Source organism: Salmo salar, chromosome ssa15, assembly GCF_905237065.1.
Source record: "Salmo salar chromosome ssa15, Ssal_v3.1, whole genome shotgun sequence".
Lineage (NCBI taxonomy): Eukaryota > Metazoa > Chordata > Actinopteri > Salmoniformes > Salmonidae > Salmo > Salmo salar.
The window spans coordinates 20,767,243-20,793,140 of record NC_059456.1 but is presented as its reverse complement, the minus strand read 5'-3'; the positions used below and the strand labels follow the sequence as shown (position 1 = coordinate 20,793,140).

The 25,898-nt window shown below is 46.0% G+C and overlaps 1 protein-coding gene across 2 annotated transcripts; it reads right to left on the bottom strand.

Annotated features, from left to right (window-relative positions):
• Positions 1 to 927: 927 nt before the first annotated feature.
• Positions 928 to 25,188, bottom strand: LOC106571046 (prepronociceptin). 2 transcript variants are annotated; one of them, XM_014143699.2, is made up of 3 exons: positions 24,982 to 25,188; positions 8,545 to 8,797; positions 928 to 1,955 (listed from the first exon to the last, which is right to left on the bottom strand). In XM_014143699.2, the coding sequence occupies exons 2-3, from the start codon at positions 8,677 to 8,679 to the stop codon at positions 1,281 to 1,283; spliced, it is 810 nt and encodes a 269-aa protein (XP_013999174.1). In that variant the 5' UTR covers positions 8,680 to 8,797; positions 24,982 to 25,188; the 3' UTR covers positions 928 to 1,280. The 2 variants fall into 2 exon arrangements, with proteins under 2 accessions (XP_013999174.1, XP_013999175.1); XM_014143700.2 differs by having other exon boundaries at positions 8,545 to 8,744; positions 24,982 to 25,182.
• Positions 25,189 to 25,898: the final 710 nt, after the last annotated feature.

Here is a 25,898-nt window from a genome sequence, read left to right as displayed (position 1 = left end):
TTGCCCTGACAGAATTCAGTCATATATTCAATCGTTTGTGGATCTTCTTGTAGCCATCACCAGATTTATGAAGGTCTATGACCATCTGTCCCTTTTGAACGGCCAGTTCTTTTGTTTTCTTCATGGTGTTGGATGACAAAGGGATATTGCATGCGTGTTACCTCATTTTAATACCCTAGTGAAACAGGAAGTGATGTAATGGCTCAATATAGTTCCTAAACACTTAGATACATTTAAATAAGTGGAATTTAATTCCTGCTTTAATGTTGGTAGATGTTATTTACAATAATATTTAAGGGTGCCATTAATTGTGGAACTTTGAATTGGAGGACATTGATTTTTAATTAAATCAATAAATTATTTTGGTGGGTTCTATTGAAACATTAATAAAGTACAGTATTTTTCACATGTTGGTATTTTGAGTTTGTCTCTATAATTATATTGTTTATATTTTTTAAAGTATTCTTTGTCCATTGCCAGTCAGGGGTGCCAGTAATTTTGGAGCCCACTATATGTAAATAAAGTATGTATGTTTTATATTTTGAATACATTTGCAAACATTTCTGAAATAGTGTTTTTGCTTTGTCATTATGGGGTATTGTGTGTAGATTGATGAGGGGGGAAAAAACAATATAATACATTTTAGAATAAGGTTGTAACGTAACAACATGTGGAGAAAGTCAAGGGGTCTGAATACTTTCAGAATGCTCTCAGAATAGAGAAGATTCAGACCACCAGTTGTACAATTACCCAGAGACCAGTGCAAATAGCAACTGCAACCCTCACTCGCTCAAGATTTAAATGAAAAAAGATCAAGTGCATATATATACATACATCATAAACATCCAATCGTCACCATAACATGGGTGGTATTATATCCAGGATATAGCATCATGAAGTATGGCTTTACAATACTGACACACAATATTACATGGCACTTTTTATTCATTAACTGGGGCGGTAAGGTGGGAGCAACGTTGATGGTTGGAAGGAAACATTCCTTACTTCTCTTTCAGAATGATGATGTCATTCCTCTTCTTCATGAGGCCGATGAGGTATGAAGGAGTTCCCAGTCCCCATAGCTGTAGCTGTACACGTTGTTGGTAACTATGGGAATGGAAAACCAACATAATAGTAAGCAAGTAGTAAACTATAGTAATTCTATTTCTATGGGAGGTACCTGGGAGGGCGGAGGCATGGGAGAAGAGAAGAGCAGAGCCAAGAGGGTGGAGGCACGGGAGAAGAGAAGAGCAGAGAGGCCCCAGGGGATGGAGGGAAGGTTACAGCCGGCTGGGTAGCCTCCTGAGGCCCTGGGCTGGGTTAGTGAACCTCCCAACACCGCGACCAGGGGTGCTGCTGCTGGTCATCCCCAGGTACTGCCGGAGGAGCTGGCTCACCCTCTTCTGGTTGTTCCACTTCCTGGCCGACTTCCTGATCCCGATGAACCCTCCGAGGCGTTTCTGCAGCGACTTCCTCACCGGGCTGCCAATCAACTTCCTGTAACTGTGGCGACCTTTCAGGAAGCCCCCGAAACGCTTGGTCAGCTGGACCACGGCATCCTCCTCCTCGTCTCCTCCCTCCCCCTGGCCGCTCCTTCTCCTCCTGACCTCCTCCTCCTTCTCTTCCTCCTCCCCGTTCTCCATACCCAGCGCCAGCGAGTCTCCCTCGGCGGTCAAGCCCAGCGGAGAGGAGTCGTACTGGGCATCACGTCGCACCAGGGCCTCGTCTTCCTGTTCCGCTCCATCCTGTTGGTAGCGCTCCATGGCTGCAGAGTAGAGCATTTTTCCATCTGACTCCAGGTCAGCAGGTGCAAGGTATAAGGACAGTTTTTCCTCTGGTCTCTTAGACACAGCGCTGTCATCTGTTGGGAGGGGGTACTGCGGTAGCATGGCTCGCTGACACAGATCCCAGGTGAGGGCAGGGGAGACGTGACCGTCACACTCCAACAGACACACCTGTGGACAGACATAAGAGAAGAGCAGAGAGAGATGAAAGAGACCTGACACCCATACTGTACTCTCTCACTGCAGTCTCATACTGTAGTCTCATACTACAGTCTCTCACTGCAGTCTCTCACTGCAGTCTCATACTGTAGTCTGTAGTCTCATACTGTAGTCTGTAGTCTCATGCTGTAGTCTCATACTGTAGTCTGTAGTCTCATACTGTAGTCTGTAGTCTCATACTGTAGTCTCATACTGTAGTCTGTAGTCTCATACTGTAGTCTCATACTGTAGTCTCATACTGTAGTCTGTAGTCTCATACTGTTGTCTGTAGTCTCATACTGTAGTCTCATACTGTAGTCTCATACTGTAGTCTGTAGTCTCATACTGTAGTCTGTAGTCTCATACTGTAGTCTCATACTGTAGTCTGTAGTATCATACTGTAGTCTGTAGTCTCATACTGTAGTCTCATACTGTAGTCTGTAGTCTCATACTGTAGTCTGTAGTCTCATACTGTAGTCTGTAGTCTCATACTGTTGTCTGTAGTCTCATACTGTAGTCTGTAGTCTCATACTGTAGTCTGTAGTCTCATACTGTAGTCTCATACTGTAGTCTGTAGTCTCATACTGTAGTCTGTAGTCTCATACTGTAGTCTGTAGTCTCATACTGTAGTCTCTCAGACAAACAGAGGAGTACGAGTAGAGATGTTTCTCCACTATAGCCTGGGGTTATAACATGGCTGTGACCTCATTCAACAAAGTAGAGATGTTTCTCCACTATAGCCTGGGGTTATAACATGGCTGTGACCTCATTCAACAGAGTAGAGATGTTTCTCCACTATAGACAGGGGTTATAACATGGCTGTGACCTCATTCAACAGAGAAGAGATGTTTCTCCACTATAGACAGGGGTTATAACATGGCTGTGACCTCATTCAACAGAGTAGAGATGTTTCTCCACTATAGCCTGGGGTTATAACATGGCTGTGACCTCATTCAACAGAGTAGAGATGTTTCTCCACAATAGACAGGGGTTATAACATGCCTGTGACCTCATTCAACAGAGTAGAGATGTTTGTCCACTATAGACAGGGGTTGTTACCTCAGTATGGGTAAAAATGAATAGTTTTAGAGTTTTGTGTGTAAACCACATGCCTATCAGGCCCTTGAGGAACTGTAATTGTCAGTTTTGATGAGGTAAATGGTAAATTATGTTTCCTGTAATCCCATTCAGATGAGATGAATTAAAGTCAGGCGGAGATTAGAGAGAACCCGTTCACATTAAAAGAGATTGTGGGAAGAGGGAGCAGTTCTGAGGAGTTATCAACAGAAATTAATTACCCGTAGCAAATAGGTGGACTGATGGACTATTCCCAGCAATCTGAATGTGTGTGTGGGTGCGTGTGTGTGTGTGAATGCGTGTCTGTGTCTCTGTTTGTGTGTGTGTGTGTGTGTGTGCATACGTGTGTCGGTGCATGCCATGTCATGGCCTTACGATCTCCTCCCTCAGTGTGTGGTGAGGAAACTATAACAATATAACCCAGAGGACTCCATCTGGCCTCTATAGGTCTATAACAATATAACCCAGAGGATTCCATCTGGCCTCTATAGGTATATAACAATATAACCCAGAGGATTCCATCTGGCCTCTATAGGTATATAACAATATAACCCAGAGGATTCCATCTGGCCTCTATAGGTCTATAACAATATAACCCAGAGGATTCCATCTGGCCTCTATAGGTATATAACAATATAACCCAGAGGATTCCATCTGGCCTCTATAGGTATATAACAATATAACCCAGAGGATTCCATCTGGCCTCTATAGGTCTATAACAATATAACCCAGAGGATTCCATCTGGCCTCTATAGGTCTATAACAATATAACCCAGAGGATTCCATCTGGCCTCTATAGGTCTATAACAATATAACCCAGAGGATTCCATCTGGCCTCTATAGGTCTATAACAATATAACCCAGAGGATTCCATCTGGCCTCTATAGGTCTATAACAATATAACCCAGAGGATTCCATCTGGCCTCTATAGGATCCTGATACAATGGGTCAATCAAATCAAAGCACCAGTCAATTAACTCCTATATTACCACAGAGCCCCAGCTGCACCAATCAATTAACTCCTACATTACCACAGACCTCTATCCCCAGCTGTACCAATCAACTAAATCCTATATTACCACAGAGCTCTATCCCCAGCTGTACCAATCAACTAACTCCTATATTACCACAGAGCTCCAGCTGCACCAATCAATTAACTCCTATATTACCACAGAGCTCCAGCTGCACCAATCAATTAACTCCTATATTACCACAGAGCTCCAGCTGCACCAATCAATTAACTCCTATATTACCACAGAGCCCCAGCTGCACCAATCAATTAACTCCTATATTACCACAGAGCCCCAGCTGCACCAATCAATTAACTCCAATATTACCACAGAGCTCTATCCCCAGCTGTACCAATCAACTAACTCCTATATTACCACAGAGCTCCAGCTGCACCAATCAATTAACTCCTATATTACCACAGAGCTCCAGCTGCACCAATCAATTAACTCCTACAGTGCCTTCAGAAAGTATTTATACCCCTTGACTTCTATTCCACATTTTGTTGTGTTATAGAAAGAAGTCAGGATTGATTTAATTGTATTTTTCCTCACCCATCTACGCATAGTACCCCATAATGACAAAGTAAAAAGATGTTTTTAGAATATTTTGCAAATATAAGTATTCATACCCCTAAGTCAATACTTTGTAGAAGCACCTTTGTCAGCCATTACACCTGTGTGTTGTTCTGGGTGAGTCTCTAAGAGTTTTCCATCCATGGATTGTGTTTGTTGAAGCGCCTTTGGCAGCGATTACAGCATCGAATATTCTTGGGTATGACGCTACAAGCTTGTCACACGTGTATTTGGGGAGGTTCTCCCATTCTTCTCTGCAGATCCTCTCAAGTTCTGTCAGGTTGGATGGGGAGAGTCACTGCACAGCTATTTTCAGGTCTCTCCAGAGATGTTCGATTGGGTTCAAGTCCGGGCTCTGACTTGGCCACTCAAGGACATTCATAGACTTGTCCCGAAGTCACTCCTGCATTGTTTTGGCTGCCTGCTTAGGGTCATTGTCCTGTTGGAAGGTGAATTCTAGTCTCCCAGTCCCTGCCACTGAAAAACATCTCCACAGCATGATGCTGCCACTACAATGCTTCACCGTAGGGATGGTATTGGCCAGGTGATGAGCGGTACCTGGTTTCCTTCAGACGTAACACTTGGAATTCAGGCCAAAAAGTTCAATCTTGGTTTCATCAGACCAGAGAAGCTTGTTTCTCATGGTCTGAGAGTCCTTTAGGTGTCACGTCCTGACCATAGAAAGCCTTTATTTTCTATGGTAGAGTAGGTCAGGGCGTGACTAGGGGTTTAGTCTAGTTTATATTTTCTATGTGGGGTTCTAGTTTGTTTTTTCTATGTTGGTGTTTTGGTATGATTCCCAATTAGAGGCAGCTGGCTATCGTTGTCTCTAATTGGGGATCGTACTTAAGTAGCATTTATTGTTTTGAGTTAGAGCACATAGCATCTCTGTAGTCACGGTTCATTTATTCATTCATTTATTGTTTGTTTTGTATTTTGCTAAGTTTCACTGTATAATAAAGATGTGGAACGCTACTCACGCTGCACCTTGGTCCGTTTATTCCAGCGAACGTGACAGAATATCCCATCAAACCAGGACCAAGCAGCGTGTCCGGGAGGAAATGGTATCCTGGTCTTTGGAGGAGATCAGGGAGAAGATAAGTTGGACCTGGGAGAAAATAATGGAAAGACAGGAGATCCTTCCTTGGCAGGAGTCACAGCAGACGCAAGGAGAGAAGGAGGATCAACGACGACTCCGGGGTTCGCAACCACGACGGAAGCCCGAGACAGCCCGAAAAGTTTTTTTTTTTTGGGGGGGGGGCACATGGAGTGGTTGGCGGAGCCGAGGAGTGAGTCAGAGACCGAGGAGGAATATTGGGACAGATTGAGCGAGGAATGGTTGGCGAAAGTTGAGGAGAGTGATGAGAGAGAGCTGTTAGTTTGGCGTAGTATGCACGGCATTCGCCCTGAGGTGCGTGTTAGCCGTCCGAGGCCACCTGAGTCAGCTCCTCGTACTCTTCCTGAGAAGTGTGTTAAAGTTCCGGTACAATTGATGCCGGCTATACGCACCAGGTCTGCAGTGCGCATCCACAGCCCTGTGCGTTCTGTGCCAGCTTCCCGCACTTGCCGTACGAAGGTGGTCATCTGTCCAGGACGCGTTGTGCCAGCTCTACGCTCCAGACCTCCAGTGCGCCTTCATAGCCCACTGCGTCCTGTTCCAGTTCCACGCACCAGGCCTCCAGTACGCCTCCTCAGTCCAGTACGTCCTGTGCCTGCTCCTCACGCTTGCCCTGAGGTGCGTGTCACCAGCCCGGTACCACCAGTGCCGGCCCCATGCACCAAGCTTCCGGCGACAGTTCCCAGTCCAGAGCTTCCGGCGACAGTTCCCAGTCCAGAGCTTCCGGCGACGGTCCACAGTCCAGAGCTTCCGGCGACGGTCCACAGTCCGGAACCTCCAGCGACGGTCCACAGTCCGGAACCTCCAGCGACGGTCCACAGTCCGGAACCTCCAGCGACGGTCCAGAGTCCGGAACCTCCAGCGACGGTCCAGAGTCCGGAACCTCCAGCGACGGTCCACAGTCCGGAACCTCCAGCGACGGTCCACAGTCCGGAACCTCCAGCGACGGTCCACAGTCCGGAACCTCCAGCGACGGTCCACAGTCCGGAACCTCCAGCGACGGTCCACAGTCCGGAACCTCCAGCGACGGCCCACAGTCCGGAACCTCCAGCGACGGCCCACAGTCCGGAGCCTCCTGAGACGGCCCACAGTCCGGAACCTCCTGAGACGGCCCACAGTCCGGAACCTCCTGAGACGGCCCACAGTCCGGAACCTCCTGAGACGGCCCACAGTCCGGAACCTCCTGAGACGGCCCACAGTCCGGAACCTCCTGAGACGGCCCACAGTCCGGAGCCTCCTGAGACGGCCCACAGTCCGGAGCCTCCTGAGACGGTCCACAGTCCGGAGCCTCCTGAGACGGTCAATGGTCCGCAACCTCCTGAGACGGTCAACGGTCCGGAACCTCCAGCTCCATGGCCAGAGCTTTCCCATGCGCTGGTGCCCAGTCCAGGCACAGCGTCCAGTCCAGCTCCATGGCAGGAGCTCTCCTCTGCGCCGATGCCCAGTCCGGACACGCCGTCCAGTCCCGCTCCATGGCAGGAGTCTTCTTCTGCACCGTGGTCCAGTCCAGTGTTCAGCCTGGGTCTATGGCTGGATCCGCATGATGAGCGGGTTCTTCGGCCCGCACCAGAGCCACCACCAAAGATGGTGGATCCAAGAGCTGAGGGGGTTCTTCGTCCTGCACCAGAGCCGCCCCCGATGCTGGCGGATGAGCGGGTACTTTGCCCCGCACCAGAGCCGCCACCGACACTAGACACCCCCCCAACACTCCCTTTTTGTTTCAGGTTCTGCGGTCGGAGTGCTGACCATACAAAGCCTTTATTTTCTATGGTAGAGTAGGTCATGGAGTGACTTGGGGTTTAGCCTAGTTTATATTTTCTATGTGGGTTTCTAGTTTGTTTTTTCTATGTTGGTGTTTTGGTATGATTCCTAATTAGAGGCAGCTGGCTATCGTTATCTCTAATTGGGGATCATACTTAAGTAGCATTTTTCTACCTGTGTGTTATGGGATATTGTTTTGAGTTAGTGCACGTAGCATCTCTGTAGTCACGGTTCATTTATTGTTTGTTTTGTATTTTGCTAAGTTTCACTTTATAATAAAGATGTGGAACGCTACTCACGCTGCGCTACTCACCTTGGTCCGTTTATTCCAGCGAACGTAACATTAGGTGACTTTTGGCAAACTCAAAGCGGGCTGTCATGTGCCTTTTGCTGAGGAGTGTTTTCAGTCTTGCCACTACCATAAAGCCCTGATTGGTAGAGTGCTGCAGAGATGGTTGTCCTTCTGGAAGTTTCTCTCAACTCCACACAGGAACTCTGGAGCTCTGTCAGAGTGACCATCAGGTTCTTGGTCACCTCCCTGACCAAGGCCCTTCTCCCCTATTGCTCAGTTTGGTCTTGGTGGTTCCAAACTTTTTCACTTTCAGAATGATGGAGGCCACTGTGTTCTTGGGGACCATCAATGCTGCAGAAATGTTTTGGTACCCTTCCCCAGATCTGTGCCTCGACACAATCCTGTCTCGAAGCTCTACGGACAATTCCTTCGACCGCATGGCTTGGATTCTGTCTCTGACATGCACTGTCAACTGTGGGACCGTAAATACACAGGTCTGTGCCTTTCCAAATCATGTTCAATCAATATTTGTAATACATTTGCAGAAATTTCTACAAACCTGTTTTCTCTTTGTCATTATGGGGTATTGTGTGTAGATTGATGAGGGATTTTTTTCTTATCTAATCCATTTTAGAATAAGGCTGTAACATAACACAATGGGTAACAAGTGAAATGGTCTGAATAATGTCTCAATGCACACACACACACACACACACACACACAGTCACTCACCAGTGTATTGAACGCTTGCTGCTGGCTCTGGGGGTTGGATAGTAGGAGGCCACAGGTCAGGCAGTCCCCCTGGCAGTCACTCCGTCCTGGGGTACACAGGCACAGCAGCAGCAGGCTCCACAGAGACCACTTCATGACTCACTACTTAGGGACACCCAGTCGGACAGACAGAGGGATGCCGGATAGGGACGGGAGGAGGCCTGAGGGTGTAGGGAAGGATGTAGGGTTTAGGGTGTAAAGTGTAGCGCACAACCTGTTGGGAAGAGACAGAGGTGAGGAAAAGGAGTTAGAAGAAGAAGGAGGAGAATGAGAAGGAGGAGAAGGAGGAGGAGAAGTAGGAGGAGAAGGAGGAGGAGGAGAAGTAGGAGGAGAAGTAGGAGGAGAAGTAGAAGGAAGAGGAGAAGGAGGAGAAGGAGGAAGAGGAGAAGTAGGAGGAGAAGGAGAAGGAGGAAGAGGAGAAGTAGGAGGAGGAGAAGGAGGAGAAGGAGAAGTAGGAGGAGAAAGAGGAGAAGAAGGAGAAGGAGAAGTAGAATGAGGAGACGGAGGAGAAGAAGGAGAAGAAGAAAGAGGAGAAGGAGAAAGAGGAGAAGGAGGTTAGTCGCTCATTTCAAAATGTTCATTTCCAAGGGGCGAGCAGGTATTCTGGCTGACACCATGTGAGTCGGGTCAGCCAGACTAGTGAGCAGATTCATAGAGGTATGATATCATCACAGCAACAATATAAGAGCACCGTTTGGATATAAGAGCAACGTCAACTCACCAACATTACGACCAGGAATACAACTTTCCCGAAGCGGATCCTCTGTTTGGCAACACCACCCAGGACAATGGATCGGATCCCAGCCGGCGACCCAAAACAACAACGCCGTAGAAGAAGGGGCAGACGGAGCGGTCTTCTGGTCAGGCTCCGTAGACGGACACATCGCGCACCGCTCCCGAGCATACTACTCGCCAATGTCCAGTCTCTTGACAACAAGGTAGATGAAATCCGAGCAAGGGTAGCATTCCAGAGAGACATCCGAGACTGTAACGTTCTTTGTTTCACAGAAACATGGCTCACTCGAGACACGCTATCTGAGTCGGTACAGCCACCTGGTTTCTTCACGCATCGCGCCGACCGAAACAAGCATCTCTCTGGTAAGAAGAAGGGTGGGGGTGTATGCCTTATGATTAACGAGACGTGGTGTGATCATAACAACATACAGGAACTCAAGTCCTTTTGTTCACCTGACTTAGAATTCCTCACTATCAAATGCCGACCGCATTATCTACCAAGAGAATTCTCTTCGATCATAATCACAGTCGTGTATATCCCCCCCCCAAGCAGACACATCGATGGCCCTGAAAGAACTTCATTGGACTCTGGAAACCACATATCCTGAGGCTGCATTTATTGTAGCTGGGGATTTTAACAAGACTAATCTGAAAACAAGGCTCCCTAAATTCTATCAGCATTTCGATTGCGTGACCTGGGCTGGCAAAACCCTGGATCATTGTTATTCTAACTTCCACGTATAAGGCCCTCCCCCGCCCTCCCTTCGGAAAAGCTGACCATGACTCAATTTTGTTTCTCCCAGCCTATAGACAGAAAATAAAACAGGAAGCTCCCGCCCTCAGGTCTGTTCAACGCTGGTCCGACCAATCGGATTCCACGCTTCAAGATTGCTTCGATCACGTGGACTGGGATATGTTCCGCATAGCGTCGAACAACAACATTGACGAATACGCTGATTCGGTGTGCAAGTTCATTAACAAGTGCATCGGTGATGTTGTACCCACAGCGTCTATTAAAACATTCCCCAACCAGAAACCGTGGATTGATGGCAGCATTCGCGCAAAACTGAACGCGCGAACCACTGCTTTTAATCAGGGCAAGGTGACCAGAAACATGACCGAATACAAACAGTGTAGCTATTCCCTCCGCAAGGCAATCAAACAAGCTAAGCGTCAGTATAGAGACAAAGTAGAGTCGCAATTCAACGGCTCAGACACGAGAGGTATGTGGCAGGGTCTACAGTCAATCACGGACTATAAAAGAAAAACCAGCCCCGTCACGGACCAGAATGTCTTGCTCCCAGACAGACTGAACAACTTTTTTGCTCGCTTTGAGGACAATATAGTGCCACTGACACGGCCCGCTACCAAAACACGGCTCTCCTTCACTGTAGCCAACGTGAGTAAAACATTTAAACGTGTTAACCCTCGCAAGGCTGCAGGCCCAGACAGCATCCCCGGCCGCGTCCTCAGACCAGCTGGTTGGTGTGTTTACAGACATATTCAATCAATCCTGATCCCAGTCTGCTGTCCCCACATGCTTCAAGAGGGCCACCATTGTTCCTGTTCCCAAGAAAGCTAAGGTAACTGAGCTACATAACTACCGCCCTGTAGCACTCACTTCCGTCATCATGAAGTGCTTTGAGAGACTAGTCAAGGACCATATCACCTCCACCCTACCTGACACCCTAGACCCACTCCAATTTGCTTACCGCCACAATAGGTCCACGGACGACGCAATCGCCATCACACTGCACACTGCCCTAACCCATCTGGACAAGAGGAATACCTATGTAAGAATGCTGTTCATCGATTACAGCTCAGCATTTAACACCATAGTACCCACCAAACTCGTCATTAAGCTCGAGACCCTCGGTCTCGACCCCGCCCTGTACAACTGGGTCCTGGACTTCCTGATGGGCTGCCCCCAGGTGGTGAGGGTAGGTAACAACATCTCCAACCCGCTGATCCTCAACACTGGGTCCCCACAAGGGTGTGTTCTCAGCCCTCTACTGTACTCCCTGTTCACCCATGACTGCGTGGCCATGCACGCCTCCAACTCAATCATCAAGTTTGCAGACAACACTACAGTGGTAGGCTTGATTACCAACAATGACGAGACGGCCTACAGGTGAGGGCCCTCGGAGTGTGTTGTCAGGAAAATAACCTCACACTCAATGTCAACAAAACAAAGGAGATGATCGTGGACTTCAGGAAACAGCAGAGGGAGCAGCCCCCTATCTACATTGACGGGACAGTAGTGGAGAGGGTGGAGAGCTTTAAGTTCCTTGGCGTACACATCACGGACAAACTGAAATGGTCCACCCACACAGACAGCGTGGTGAAGAAGGCGCAGCAGCGCCTCTTCAATCTCAGGAGGCTGAAGAAATTCGGCTTGTCACCAAAAACACTCACAAACTTTTACAGATGCACAATCGAGAGCATCCTGTCGGGCTGTATCACCGCCTGTTACGGCAGCTGCTCCGCCCATAACCAGAAGGCTCTCCAGAGGGTAGTGAGGTCTGCACAACGCATCACCGGGTGCAAACTACCTGCCCTCCAGGACACCTACACCACCCGATGTCACAGGAAGGCCAAAAAGATCATCAAGGACAACAACCACCCGAGACACTGCCTGTTCACCCCGCTATCATCCAGAAGGCGAGGTCAGTACACGTGCATCAAAGCTGGGACCGAGAGACTGAAAAACAGCTTCTATCTCAAGGCCATCAGACTGTTAAACAGCCGTCACTAACATTGAGTGGCTGCTGCCAACATACTGACTCAACTCCACCCACTTTAATAATGGTAAAATTGATGTATTCAATTTATCACTAGCCACTTTATATTATATAATGTTTACTTACCCTACATTACTCATCTCTTATGTATATACTGTACTCTATACCATCTACTGCATCTTGCCTTTCGTTCGGCCATCACTCATTTATATATTTTTATGTACATATTCGTATTCATTCCTTTACACTTGTGTGTATAAGGTAGTTGTGAAATTGTTAGGTTATATTACTTGTTAGATATTACTGCATGGTCGGAACTAGAAGCACAAGCATTTCGCTACACTTGCATTAACACCTGCTAACCATGTGTTTGTGACCAATAAATTTGAGTTGATTTTGATTTGAACAACAACAGCATAATACAATACAGAAAAGTTAAATAGGTGTTTCGAGATAGGATAGATAGACCTGGAGGGCCTGTTTTGTAAAGCACAGAGAGTCGACGAGCAGAAAGTTCTCAATTGGTCTACAACCATAAAGCACCAGCTGTTTCATACAAAACTTTCATTTCAGAGTTAAAGTGAAGTTCATTAATGGAACTCCAACTCATCAGGCTCAGTAATTGTGGTATGAATTAGCTGCCTCATGGTTTATAATGAGAAGGAAATGAATGAGAGTGAGGGAACAAGAAAAAGAGAGAGTGGGGGAACACGAGGAAGGAACACTCAGGGCTCGCTCACGATCCGTCCAAACCAACGAAGCTCTGCGTTCCTGAGGAACATAAGGGCTTAAAACCCTTTGACTGACAGGAACAATAGAGACATAAATACCCAATATCTGACCAGTCTCTATCTGCGTCCCACCGAATGGCACCCTATTCCCTACGTAGTGCACTACTTTAGACCAGAGCCCATCAAAATTAGTGCACTATAAATAGGGAATAGGGTGCAATTTTGGGACTCATGCGCTGTCTGCGTGCGGCCGTTAAGTGAGATGTTCGGATCATGAAGACGATAAGGCATTAAGATTTCACATAGTACAGTCGCTTCGGTCTTTTCTAGAGTTTACTTTAAAAAAAAAACCTGCAGATTGAATCCCGGCTATTCTGTTTAGTCTGGGTCAGACGAGGTAATTAAATAACAGGCCTTTTTGAAGAGAAAATGTCCTTCTCATACCTATAAATATCTTAATTCGTCATTAAAACTTCCTGATTCATTTTTGAGAAGGGATTTTTAACGATCTCCTGCTTCCTGTTTAATGTGTTTGTTTGACCTGATAGAGTGAAGTGAAGATAGTGTTTAGGATGCCAAAGTGCTTCTGAAAAGGCACCCTACACCCCATAGAGCTCTGGTGAAAAGAAGTGCACTATAAAGGGAATAGGGTGCCATTTCAGACACACAACAAGACATTACAGAGAGCAGAAATGTCTCTCTCCACCATTTAGCCTATCCTGTCCCTAATTCACTACAATGGTCTTGTTCCCACCAAGGCCCGTGAAACGAATTCACTACAATGGTCTTGTTCCCACCAAGACCCATGAAACTAATTCACTACAATGGTCTTGTTCCCACCAAGATCCATGAAACTAATTCACTACAATGGTCTTGTTCCCACCAAGATCCATGAAACTAATTCACTACAATGGTCTTGTTCCCACCAAGACCCATGAAACTAATTCACTACAATGGTCTTGTTCCCACCAAGACCCATGAAACTAATTCACTACAATGGTCTTGTTCTCACCAAGGCCCATGAAACTAATTCACTACAATGGTCTTGTTCTCACCAAGGCCCTTGAAACTAATTCACTACAATGGTCTTGTTCCCACCAAGACCCATGAAACGAATTCACTACAATGGTCTTGTTCCCACCAAGATCCATGAAACTAATTCACTACAATGGTCTTGTTCCCACCAAGACCCATGAAACTAATTCACTACAATGGGTCTTGGTGGGAACACTTGTTCCCACCAAGACCCATGAAACTAGTTCCTATCTGGCACCAAGGCCCATGAAAAAAGTTCTGCCTTGAGATATATGGTATTCTGACATAACGGACAAACACAAAGCTGTGGCTTCAGCAAATAAAAGTAGAACAAGTTTGTTAGCGGTAATTAAATAACAGGCCTTTTTTGAAGAGAAAGTCTGAGTGAAAGTGTCTGTTAGAGGTGATCCTGGAGGAGGAAATGATGAAAATGAATGACTCATCTATATCTGAGAGAATGTGTTTAATCCTATTAGATGTCTGTATTGTTTCCACCTCCCAGGGTGGAGATAACAATCTGATTGGATCAGCCGCTGGTGCATCATCATCATCCCACTCAAGTCTCAATTCTTATCATCTGACTAAGATGGCGCCGGTGAACAAGGCTGACATTTTATGTATTCCTAACCAATTGTGTTTTTTTCCCTTTTTTTTCCCTTCTTTGCGTTGTTTTTAACTTATTTTGTACATAATGTTTCTGCTACTGTCTCTTATGACCGAAAATAACTTCTGGGCATCAGGACTGAGATTACTCACCATGGACTGGTAGAATCCTTTTTTTCTCCTTTAACGAGTCTGATGAGCCAGGCGTGAATGATATACTGCTCTCCCGGGAACAGGCCCAGATCCCGGTCATTTTCATGAAGAGAAGGCGGAGAAAAAGGGGCCAGAGGGCGGGCTGCCTTCTGAGAATTCGTAGGCGATCGAATAAACCCCCACTTCCTTCCATTCTGCTAGCAAACGTGCAATCTTTGGAGAATAAAATCAATGACCTGCGCAGAAGATTAAACAACCAACGGGACATTCAAAACTGTAATATCTTATGCTTCACGGAGTTGTGGCCGAACAACGACATTACCAAAATATAGCTCTCTGGTTATACGCTGTATCTGCAGGACAGAACAGCGGCGTCTGGTAAGACAAGGGGCAGCGGACTATGTATTATTGTAAATAACAGCTGGTGTACGATATCTAAGGAAGTCTCTAGGTTTTGCTCGCCTGAGGTAGAGTATCTCATGATAAGCTGTAGACCACATTATCTACCTAGTGTCACATCCTGACCATAGAAAGCTGTTATTTTCTATGGTAGAGTAGGTCAGGGCATGACAGGGGGGATTTTCTAGTTTAGTTTTTCTATGTTGTCATGTTCTAGTTTTGTATTTATGTTGGTTTTGTTTGGGATGATCTCCAATTAGAGGCAGCTGGTCCTCGTTGTCTCTAATTGGAGATCATACTTAAGTAGGGTTTTTTTCTACCTGGGTTTGTGGGAGATTGTTTTTGAGTAGTGTGTTTCTCCTCTGCGTCACGGTTTGTTGTTTTGTTCTTTAGTTTATGTTTATGTATTGCATAGTTTCACAGTGTAAATAAAATATGGAACGACACACACACTGCACTTTGGTCCGCTTCTCCTTACGACAACCGTGACACCTAGAGAGTTTTCATCTGTATTTTTTGTGTCTGTCTACATACCATCACACTGGCACTGAATGAGCTGTATTCCGCCATAAGCAAACAGGAAAACGCTCACCCAGAGGCAGCACTCCTAGTAGTCGGGGACTTGAATGCAGGGAAACTTAAATCTGTCTTACCAAATTTCTATCAGCATGTTAAATGTGTAACCAGAAGGAAAAAACCTCTGGACCACTTTTACTCCACACACAGAGACGCGGACAAAGCTCTCCCTTGCCCTCTATTTGGCAAATCTGACCATAATTCGATCCTTCTGATTCCTGCTTAAAAACAAAAATGAAAGCAGTAAGCACCAGTGACTCGATCAATAAAAAAAGTGGTCAGATGAAGCTGATGCTAAGCTACAGGACTGTTTTGCTAGCACAGACTAGAATAACATCGATGACGTCGTCCCCACAGTGACCGTATGTACATACCCCAACCAGAAGCCATGGATTACAGGCAACATCTGCACTGAGCTAAAGACTAGAGCTGTCACTTTCAAGGAGCGGGACTCTAACCAGAAAGTTTATAAGAAATCCCGCTAAGCCGTCTGACAAACCATCAAACAGGCAAAGCGTCAATACAGAACTAAGATTGAATCGTACTATACTGGCTCTGATGCTCTTCGATGTGGCAGGGCTTGCAAACCATTACAGACTACAAAGTGAAGCACAGCCAAGAGCTGCCCAGTGACACAAGCCTTCCAGATGAGTTAAACTACCTCTATGCTCGCATCGAGGCAAATAACGTGGAAACACGCATGAGAGCACCAGCTGTTCCGGACGACTGTGTGATCACGCTCTCCGCAGCCGATGTGAGTAAGACCTTTAAACAGGTCAACATTCACAAGGCCGAAGGGCCAGACGGATTACCAGGACATGTACTCCGAGCATTACTTGACAAACTTGGGAAATGTCTTCACTGACATTTTCAACCTCTCCCTGTCCAAGTCTGTAATACCAACATGTTTTAAGCAGACCACCATAGTCCCTGTGCCCAAGAACACTAAGGTAACCTGCCTAAATGACTACCGACCCGTAGCACTCACGTCAGTAGCCATGAAGTGCTTTGAAAGGCTGGTCATGGCTGACATCAACATCATTATCCCAGAAACCATAGACCCACTCCAATTTGCATACCGCCCTAACAGATCCACAGATGATGCAATCTCTATTGCAATCTCTATTGCACTCCACACTTTCCCACCTGGACAAAAGGAGCACCTATGTGAGAATGCTATTCATTGACTACAGCTCAGCGTTCAACACAGTAGTGCCTCAAAGCTCATCAATAAGCTAAGGACCCTGGGACTAAACCCCTCCCTCTGCAACTGGACTTCCTGATGGGCCGTCCCCAGGTGCTAAGTGTAGGAAACAACACATCCGCCACGCTGATCCTCAACACAGGGGCCCCTCCTGTACTCGTTGCTCACTCATGACTGCACGGCCAGGCACGACTCCAACACCATCATTAAATTTGCCGATGACACAACAGTGTTAGGCCTGATCACCGACAACGACGAGACAGCCTATAGGGAGGAGTTCAGAGACCTGGCCATGTGTTGCCAGGACAACAACCTCTCCCTCAACGTGATCAAGACAAAGGAGAGGATTGTGGACTACAGGAAAAAGAGGACCGAGCACGCCCCCATTCTCATCGACGGGGCTGCAGTGAAGCAGGTTGAAAGCTTCAAGTTCCTTGGTGTCCACATCACAAACAAACTAACATGGTCCAAGCACACCAAGACAGTTGAGAAGAGGGCACGACAAAACCTATTCCCCCTTAGGAGACTGAAAAGATTTGGCATGGGTCCTCAGATCCTCAAAAGGTTCTACAGCTGCACCATTGAGAGCATCCTGACTGGTTGCATCACTGCCTGGTAAGGCAACTGCTTGGCCTCCGACTACAAGGCACTACAGAGGGTAGTGCGTACGGCCCAGTACATCACTGGGGCCAAGCTTCCTGCCATCCAGGACCTCTATACCAGGCGGTGTCAGAGGAAGGCCCTAAAAATTGTCAAAGACTCCAGCCACCCTAGTCATAGACTGTTCTCTCTGCTACCGCACCGCAAGCGGTATCGGAGCGCCAAGTCTAGGTCCAAGCGGCTTCTAAATAGCTTCTATCCCCCAAGCCATAGGACTCCTGAACATCTAATCAAATGGCTACCCAGACTATTTGTATTGCCCCCCCCCCCCCCTTTACACCGCTGCTACTCTCTGTTGTTATCATCGATGCATAGTCACTTTAATAACTCTACCTACATGTACATGTTACCTCAACTAACCGGTGCCCCTGCACATTGACTCTGTACCGATACCCCCCTGTATCCTGTATATAGTCTCACTATTGTTATTTTACTGCTGCTCTTTAATTACTTGTTACTTTTATTTCTTAGTCTTACTCTTATTTTTTTAAACTGCATTGATGGTTAGGGACTCGTAAGTAAGCATTTCACTGTAAGGTCTAAACCTGTTGTATTCAGCATTTCACTGTAAGGTCTACACCTGTTGTATTTGGCGCAAGTGACTAATAAACTTTGATTTGATACATCATACACACACACAGACATTGGTTATACTATCCTTGTGGGGACCGACAAAATGTATTGCCATTCAAAATCCTACTTTCCCTAACCCCTAACCCTAAATCTAATCCTAACCTTAACCTTTAACCTAACCGTAACCTTAACCCCAAACAACTCCAAACACTAATTCCTAACCCCTCATTCTAACTCTAATTGTAACCCGAACCCTAAACCTAACCCCTAAGCCTAAAAGAGCATTTTTCCCTTTTTTGTCCCCACTTTTCAGAATTGTCCTTGTTTTTTTAATATCCTTGTGAGGACTTTTATAACACAAAAGGATAGTAAAGTTAGACTAACACACAAACACACACACATACAGACAGTTTTGTACTGCTATCTTTGTGGGGACCAAAAAATTGTTTCCCATCCAACATCCTAACCCCTAACCCTAAATCAAATCCTAACCTTAAACCTAACCCTAACTCCTAACCCTAAACCTAACTGTGACCCCTAACTCTAATTGTAATCCTAACCCTAAACCTAACCCCTAAGCCTAAAATAGCATCTTTCCTTGTGGGGACTGGCAAAATGTCCTCAGTTGTCCAAATGTTTTTTGTTTTACTATCCTTGTAAGCACTTCATGGTCCCCACAAGGATAGTTAAACAAAAACACCACATACATACCACCATAATCCTGCAGTGTGGATCCACACAGCTGTGGTATCTCACAACAGTAGGTCAAATCACAGTCACAGAGCAGAGGCTGGGGATATGGGATAGATGTCACGTCCTGACCCTGGTATGAGGTCATTTTTCCCCTAGTAGATTGGTCAGGGCGTGACAGGGGGGTGTTTTGTCTATGTGTTTTGGGTTTTCTATGTGGGTTGTCTAGAGTTTCCTTCTATGTTGTCATTTTCTATGTTGTGGCCAGGTATGGTTTCCAATCAGAGGCAGCTGTCTATCGTTGTCTCTGATTGGAAGCCATACTTAGGCAGCCTGTTTTCCTTTGGGGTTTTGTGGGTGGTTGTTATCCGTTTAGTCTAGTGTACCTGACGGGACTGTTGTTGGTCGTTTTTGTTGTTTTGTTGTTACAGTGTATTCATTAAAGACAAAGAATGAGCACTATACACGCTGCGCCTTGGTCTCCATTCAACGACCCCTGTGACAATAGATATGTACATCGCCATCAGAAAGTATTCACACCCCTTGACTTTTTCCACATTTTGTTGTGTTACAGACTGAATTTGAACTGGATTAAATTGAGAGTTTTTGTGTTACTGACATACACACAACACCCAATAAAGTGGAATTATGTTTTTCTAAATTATTGCAAATTAATAATAAATCTAAAGATGAAATGCTTTGAATCAATAAGTTTTTAACCCCTTTGTTATGGCAAGACTTAATACGTTCAGGAATAAAAATGTGCTTAACACGTCACATAATAAGTTGCATGGACTCACTCTGTGTTCAAAAAGAGTGTTTAACATGATTTTTGAATGACTAGCTTGTCTCTGTACCCCACACATACAATTATCTGTAAGATCCCTCAATTGGTCCCTAAATTGAGCATGTCTTTAACTGTCGTAACTATTTCTGCTATGACATTATGACACAGAGATCTCATAAGGTTGCAGATGGACAGATAGACAGTGCGGGGGCACTCCCCTCTGTTAAGCTAGTTACGTTAATAACCCCTCTGTTAGAGCTAGTTACGTTAATAACCCCTCTGTTAGAGCTAGTTACCTTAATAACCCCTCTGTTAGAGCTAGTTACCTTAATAACCCCTCTGTTAGAGCTAGTTACCTTAATAACCCCTCTGTTAGAGCTAGCTACCTTAATAAGCCCTCTGTTAGAGCTAGTCACCTTAATAACCCCTCTGTTAGAGCTAGTCACCTTAATAACCCCTCTGTTAGAGCTAGTCACCTTAATAACCCCTCTGTTAGAGCTAGTCACCTTAATAACCCCTCTGTTAGAGCTAGCTACCTTAATAACCCCTCTGTTAGAGCTAGCTACCTTAATAACCCCTCTGTTAGAGCTAGCTACCTTAATAACCCCTCTGTTAGAGCTAGCTACCTTAATAACCCCTCTGTTAGAGCTAGTTACCTTAATAACCCCTCTGTTAGAGCTAGTTACCTTAATAACCCCTCTGTTAGAGCTAGTTACCTTAATAACCCCTCTGTTAGAGCTAGTTACCTTAATAACCCCTCTGTTAGAGCTAGCTACCTTAATAAGCCCTCTGTTAGAGCTAGTTACCTTAATAACCCCTCTGTTAGAGCTAGCTACCTTAATAACCCCTCTGTTAGAGCTAGTTACCTTAATAACCCCTCTGTTAGAGCTAGTTACCTTAATAACCCCTCTGTTAGAGCTAGCTACCTTAATAAGCCCTCTGTTAGAGCTAGTTACCTTAATAACCCCTCTGTTAGAGCTAGTCACCTTAATAACCCCTCTGTTAGAGCTAGCTACCTTAATAAGCCCTCTGTTAGAGCTAGTCACCTTAATAACCCCTCTGTTAGAGCTAGTCACCTTAATAACCCTCTGTTAGAGCTAGTCACCTTAATAACCCCTCTGTTAGAGCTAGTCACCTTAATAACCCCTCTGTTAGAGCTAGTTACCTTAATAACCCCTCTGTTAGAGCTAGCTACCTTAATAACCCCTCTGTTAGAGCTAGCTACCTTAATAACCCCTCTGTTAGAGCTAGCTACCTTAATAACCCCTCTGTTAGAGCTAGCTACCTTAATAACCCCTCTGTTAGAGCTAGTCACCTTAATATCCCCTCTGTTAGAGCTAGTCACCTTAATAACCCATCTGTTAGAGCTAGCTACCTTAATAACCCCTCTGTTAGAGCTAGTTACCTTAATAACCCCTCTGTTAGAGCTAGTTACCTTAATAACCCCTCTGTTAGAGCTAGCTAACTTAATAAACCTAGGCCTATCGGGATAAAACTACATAATGCAGTGCACAGTTGTACACTTAAAACACTACTTAAAACACTACATAAAATGTGTACGTCATTCAGGGAACACTTGTTACAAACTTCGTAAAGTACATGGTCCAGTGCATGTAATTTAAAACACTACAAGCACTACTCACGGAATAGTATTGCTGACGGGGGTGAAAAATGAACATAATTCATTCAATTAACTTACTGTAAGTGGTTTATGAATCTAAATCCGGTAATGACACTGCTAGTTGTAACTAATTAAAGCTAGCATTTACCTTCTGTAATGGCTTATGGTGACCAAATCAATTCTGCACGCTTACATCATTGATTGGGCACATTACACACTCACAATATCACCCTAAAAACTGTACTACTTTTGACCAGATTCCTATTGGCGGATATGGATTTCTACTTACTATTTGACCTAATAAACCAACTAGAAACATTACCGTTGCGTTAGTATAAATGTAACATTTTGTGGAAATTGTTCAAACTTTTGATCAGCCGTTACTTAGCTTATTACTCATTTATTTCAATCTATATTAGTGACACGCCCTGACCATAGAGAGCCCTTGTTTCTCTATGGTGTAGTAGGTCAGGGCGTGACTAGGGAGTGTTCTATGTTGTTTATTTCTATGTTGGTGTGCTTGGTATGGTTCCCAATCAGAAGCAGCTGTTTAGCATTGTCTCTGATTGGGGATCATATTTAGGCAGCCATTTCCCCACTGTGTTTTGTGGGATCTTGTTTTGTGTAGGTGCCTGTTTGCACTTCACTGTCTTCACGTTTCGTTTGATCATTTAATTGTTTTTTGTATTTTGCTGAAGTTTCACGTTATAATAAAGATGTGGAACGCTACTCACGCTGCGCCTTGGTCCAATCATTACGACGAACGTGACAGAAGATTCCACCACACCAGGACCAAGCAGCATGCCCGGGAGGAGAAGGTATCCTGGGCTTGGGAGGAGATAAAGGAGGAGAAGACATCCTGGACATGGGATGAAATTATGGCTGGAGACGAAAGCCTTCCTTGGAAGCAGACGAATGGAGAGAAGGGAGGACAGCGATGACACCGGGGTTCGCGGCCACAAAGAGAGCCCAATGGACAGCCCAAAAAATTATTTTGTAGGCACACGGGGTGGTCGGCGGAGCCGGGGAGTGAGCCAGTGACAACCTGGGAGGAGATAGAGAGGTGGTCGGACGACCCAAGGAGAGTACCAGAGCCCGCCTGGGAGTCAATGGAACAATGCGAGGAGGGATACTGGAGAATGGAGTTGGCTAGGATTATGCGGCAACGCAGGTGTTTGGAGGAGCGTGTCACCAGTCCGGTGCAACTTGTGCCGGTCCCACGCATCAGGCCTCCAGTGCACCTCCCCAGTCCGGTACGTCCTGTGTCCTCTCCTCGCACTCTCCCTGAAGTGCGTGTTCCCAGTCCGGTACGTCCTGTGCCTGCTCCTCGCACTCGCCCTGAAGTGTGTGTCACCAGTCCGGTACCATGTGTGCCGGCTCTACGCACCAGGTCTCCAGTGCGCCTCCACAGCCCAGTACGTCTTGTGCCAGCTCCCCGCACTCGCTGTGCGAAGTGTGTCATTGTTCCGGTACAATTTGTGCCGGCTCTACGCACCAGGTCTCCAGTACGCCTTCACAGCCCAGTACGTCCTGTGCCTGCTCCTCGCACTCGCTCTGAAAAGCGTGTCACCAGTCCGGTGCAACCTGTGCCGGTCCCACGCATCAGGCGCTGGTGCGCCTCCCCAGTCCAGTACGTCCTGTGCCTGCTCCTCGCACTCGCCCTGAAGTGCGTGTCACCAGTCCGGTGCTACCTGTACCGGCTCCACGCACCATACCTCCAGTGCGCCTTCACAGTCCAGAGCTTCCGGCGACGGTTCCCAGTCCGGAGCTTCCAGCAACGGTTCCCAGTCCAGAGTGTCCGGAAATGGTTCCCAGTCCGGAGCTTCTGGCGACGGTTCACAGTCTGGAGCTTCCAGCGACGGTTCACAGTCCGGAGCTTCCGGCGACGGTTCACAGCCCGGAGCTTCCGGCGACGGTTCACAGTCCAGAACCTCCCTCAACGGGCCACAGTCCAGAACCTCCTGCGACGGTCCATGGTCTGGAACCTCCAGCTCCATGGCCAGAGCCCTCCTTTGCGCCAGTGCCCAGTCCCGGCACGGCGTCCAGTCCAGCTCCATGGCCGGAGCCTTCTTCTGCGCCGGTGCCCAGTCCAGGCACGGCGTCCGGTCCAGCTCCATGGCCAGAGCCCTCCTCTGCGCCGGTGCCCAGTCCAGGCATGACGTTCAGCCCGGCGCCATGGTCGGATCCGGGGTCTGGGGGGGGGCTACGACCTGCACCGGAGCCGCCACCGACACTAGTCACCCCCCCTAACCCCCCATTTAGTTTCAGGTTTTGCGGCCGGAGTCTGCAGCTTTGGGGGGGAGGGTACTGTCACGCCCTGACCATAGAGCCCTTGTTTCTATATGGTGTAGTAGGTCAGGGTGTCATGCTCGTCGTACGAACTGGAAGCATACTCAGACCAACGTGCAGCGTGATCTGGGTTCCACATCTTTATTAGTGAAACACACAAAACAATAAACAGCAAACGAAAAATAAACAGCTGCCTCTGACTGGGAACCATACCAGGCCAACATAGAAATAAATAACCTAGACTAGAACACTCCCCCTAGTCACACCGCGACTTAACCAAAATAGAGAATAAAAAGGCTCTCTATTGTCAGGGCGTGACACAGGGCGTGACTAGGTGGTGTTCTATGTTGTTTATTTCTATGTTGGTGTGCTTGGTATGGTTCCCAATCAGAGTCAGCTGTTTAGCGTTGTCTCTGATTGGGGATCATATTTAGGCAGCCATTTCCCCACTGTGTTTTGTGGGATCTTGTTTTGTGTAGGTGCCTGTTTGCACTTCACTGTCTTCACGTTTCGTTTGATCATTTAATTGTTTTTTGTATTTTTGCTGAAGTTTCACGTTATAATAAAGATGTGGAACGCTACTCACGCTGCGCCTTGGTCCAATCATTACGATGACCGTGACAATTAGAGTTCTCTCTCCCGATCAGTAGAAGAGATTATACACGTTCATTACTACTATCACCATCATCATTACCATCATGATTAAGTGCTCAGGGTAATGGCAGGTAAGGCGTTAAATCTTAGAGATTTGTGAGCGTGTGGTTGTCCTCTGGCTATTATGCATACAACCTTGGACACAACTTTCTGGGAATGGTGCAGGATAGTTGCTTGGTTTTTGTAACATCCAAAGCACATTTAAGGAACTTGACAAAATAACGTTATTTTCTTGGTATTTTATTACTTTAACAAAACGTTTCCTAAAAGTTCCAACGTTATCGTAATGTTCTAGGAATATTCTCCAATTGGTTTGACATTTTTTTCTGTGGGAATTTCAGTACTTCTGCATAATATTTCCTACCGGTTTTCTCATGGTTTGATTTAATGTCATGTTCTCAAATTGTTTTCCCGAGAATGTTAACCTCTTTGAAAACTTTCCATAAAAACCACACGAAAACTTTTAAGAGTGTTATTTAAAAACATATACCGTTCTGAGCAGCAACACAACTCTCTCTCTATCCTTTATCTTGTGTTCTCTGAACGAGCTGAAAACTTGACTTTAAAATAGAACCACGATGAAACCTGTAGAAAACGTTATGCTGAAGTACTGAAATTCCCACAGAAGACAGTTGTTTCTTAACATTTTCCAAACTATTTGAGAACATTCCCAATGTCAAACCAGTCGAAGAACGTTCCTAGAATGTAACCCTGTTTGAACTTTTAGAAGAAAAAAACACTGTTGAAGTAATGAAATACCAGGAAAATAACATTATTTTGTTATTAAGTTCCTTAAATTTGCTGAGAATGTTCCAAAGCCAAGCAACTATCCATTCCCAGAACATTGTCGGGAAGGTTTATGCAAAAAATAACCACGCTCTTACCAATCTCGAAGAAACATTAGGTTCTCAGAACATTATGCGCTAGCTGAGAGGTCTCTCACTTACCTGTATTTGTGGCTTATAAAACCTTATCTCAGTCTCTTGTAGATGCAGACAGTAGCTAGGTCTTATCCTTTACGCTTGGAGAGTTTGACTGAACCCAACTGACTGCATCCGTCTCTTTTGGCTTCTTATAGCGACACACACCCTTTTTCGCCTAGCACAACACCGACCCCGCCCGCCTGCCTTCCGCTCACTCACCATTCACAGGCGGGGAGGGAGCGAGGCAGGTGGGGGTATACCCTGTTACGCACAAAGTGGAGCTACCCATGCACTCATTCCGTGATCAACGCTGACGCAATTTATGAGGCATGGCCTAAGTCACTTCTATCTCTAGTCCTCTAGGAACAAACTAATGGTATCTACATTATACTGTATCTACAGACTGTATGTATATTGTTTCCATAACTACTAAAACCAAAATCTAAGGCCAAACAAAGCAAAATATATTCTGAAGATGCAAGTTAGAAAGTACAACATCAATACAATCGATCAGTGATCAATAGACTTGGTCCTGGTTTAATATATATATATATATATATATATATCCTTAATGCTTTCCTAGACAAAGACAATGTAGAGCCAGAAAACTAGAGTCATTTAAACTCTGGAATGAAAAACACCACTAAGTCCCCAGAGGCACAGTGGCACCTCAGAGGACTCTGGTGAAAAAGTTGCTACGGCACCTCACCTCACCTCACCTCACCTCACCTCACCTCACCTCACCAGATGGGAGGGGAGAAGAGCAGAGAAGCTGTTGTTATGATGATGAATGTTTACGGAAGCTACTATTGTATGAAGTTTGAAAATCACATTTTGAGGAGACTAGGGTTGCAAAATTCTGGTAAAAATACAAGGAACCTGAGAAGTTTGGGAAATATACCAGAATTTTGCAACCCTAGTGGAGACTGGTCCTGAAGAAC

Bases quoted from the DNA above. Each gene is read 5' to 3' on its own strand.
- LOC106571046 (XM_014143699.2), bottom strand. From the start codon at position 8,679: ATGAAGTGGTCTCTGTGGAGCCTGCTGCTGCTGTGCCTGTGTACCCCA. The intron at 1,956-8,544 runs GTGAGTGACTGT...GTCTGTCCACAG, and splicing joins AGCAAGCGTTCAATACACTG to GTGTGTCTGTTGGAGTGTGA.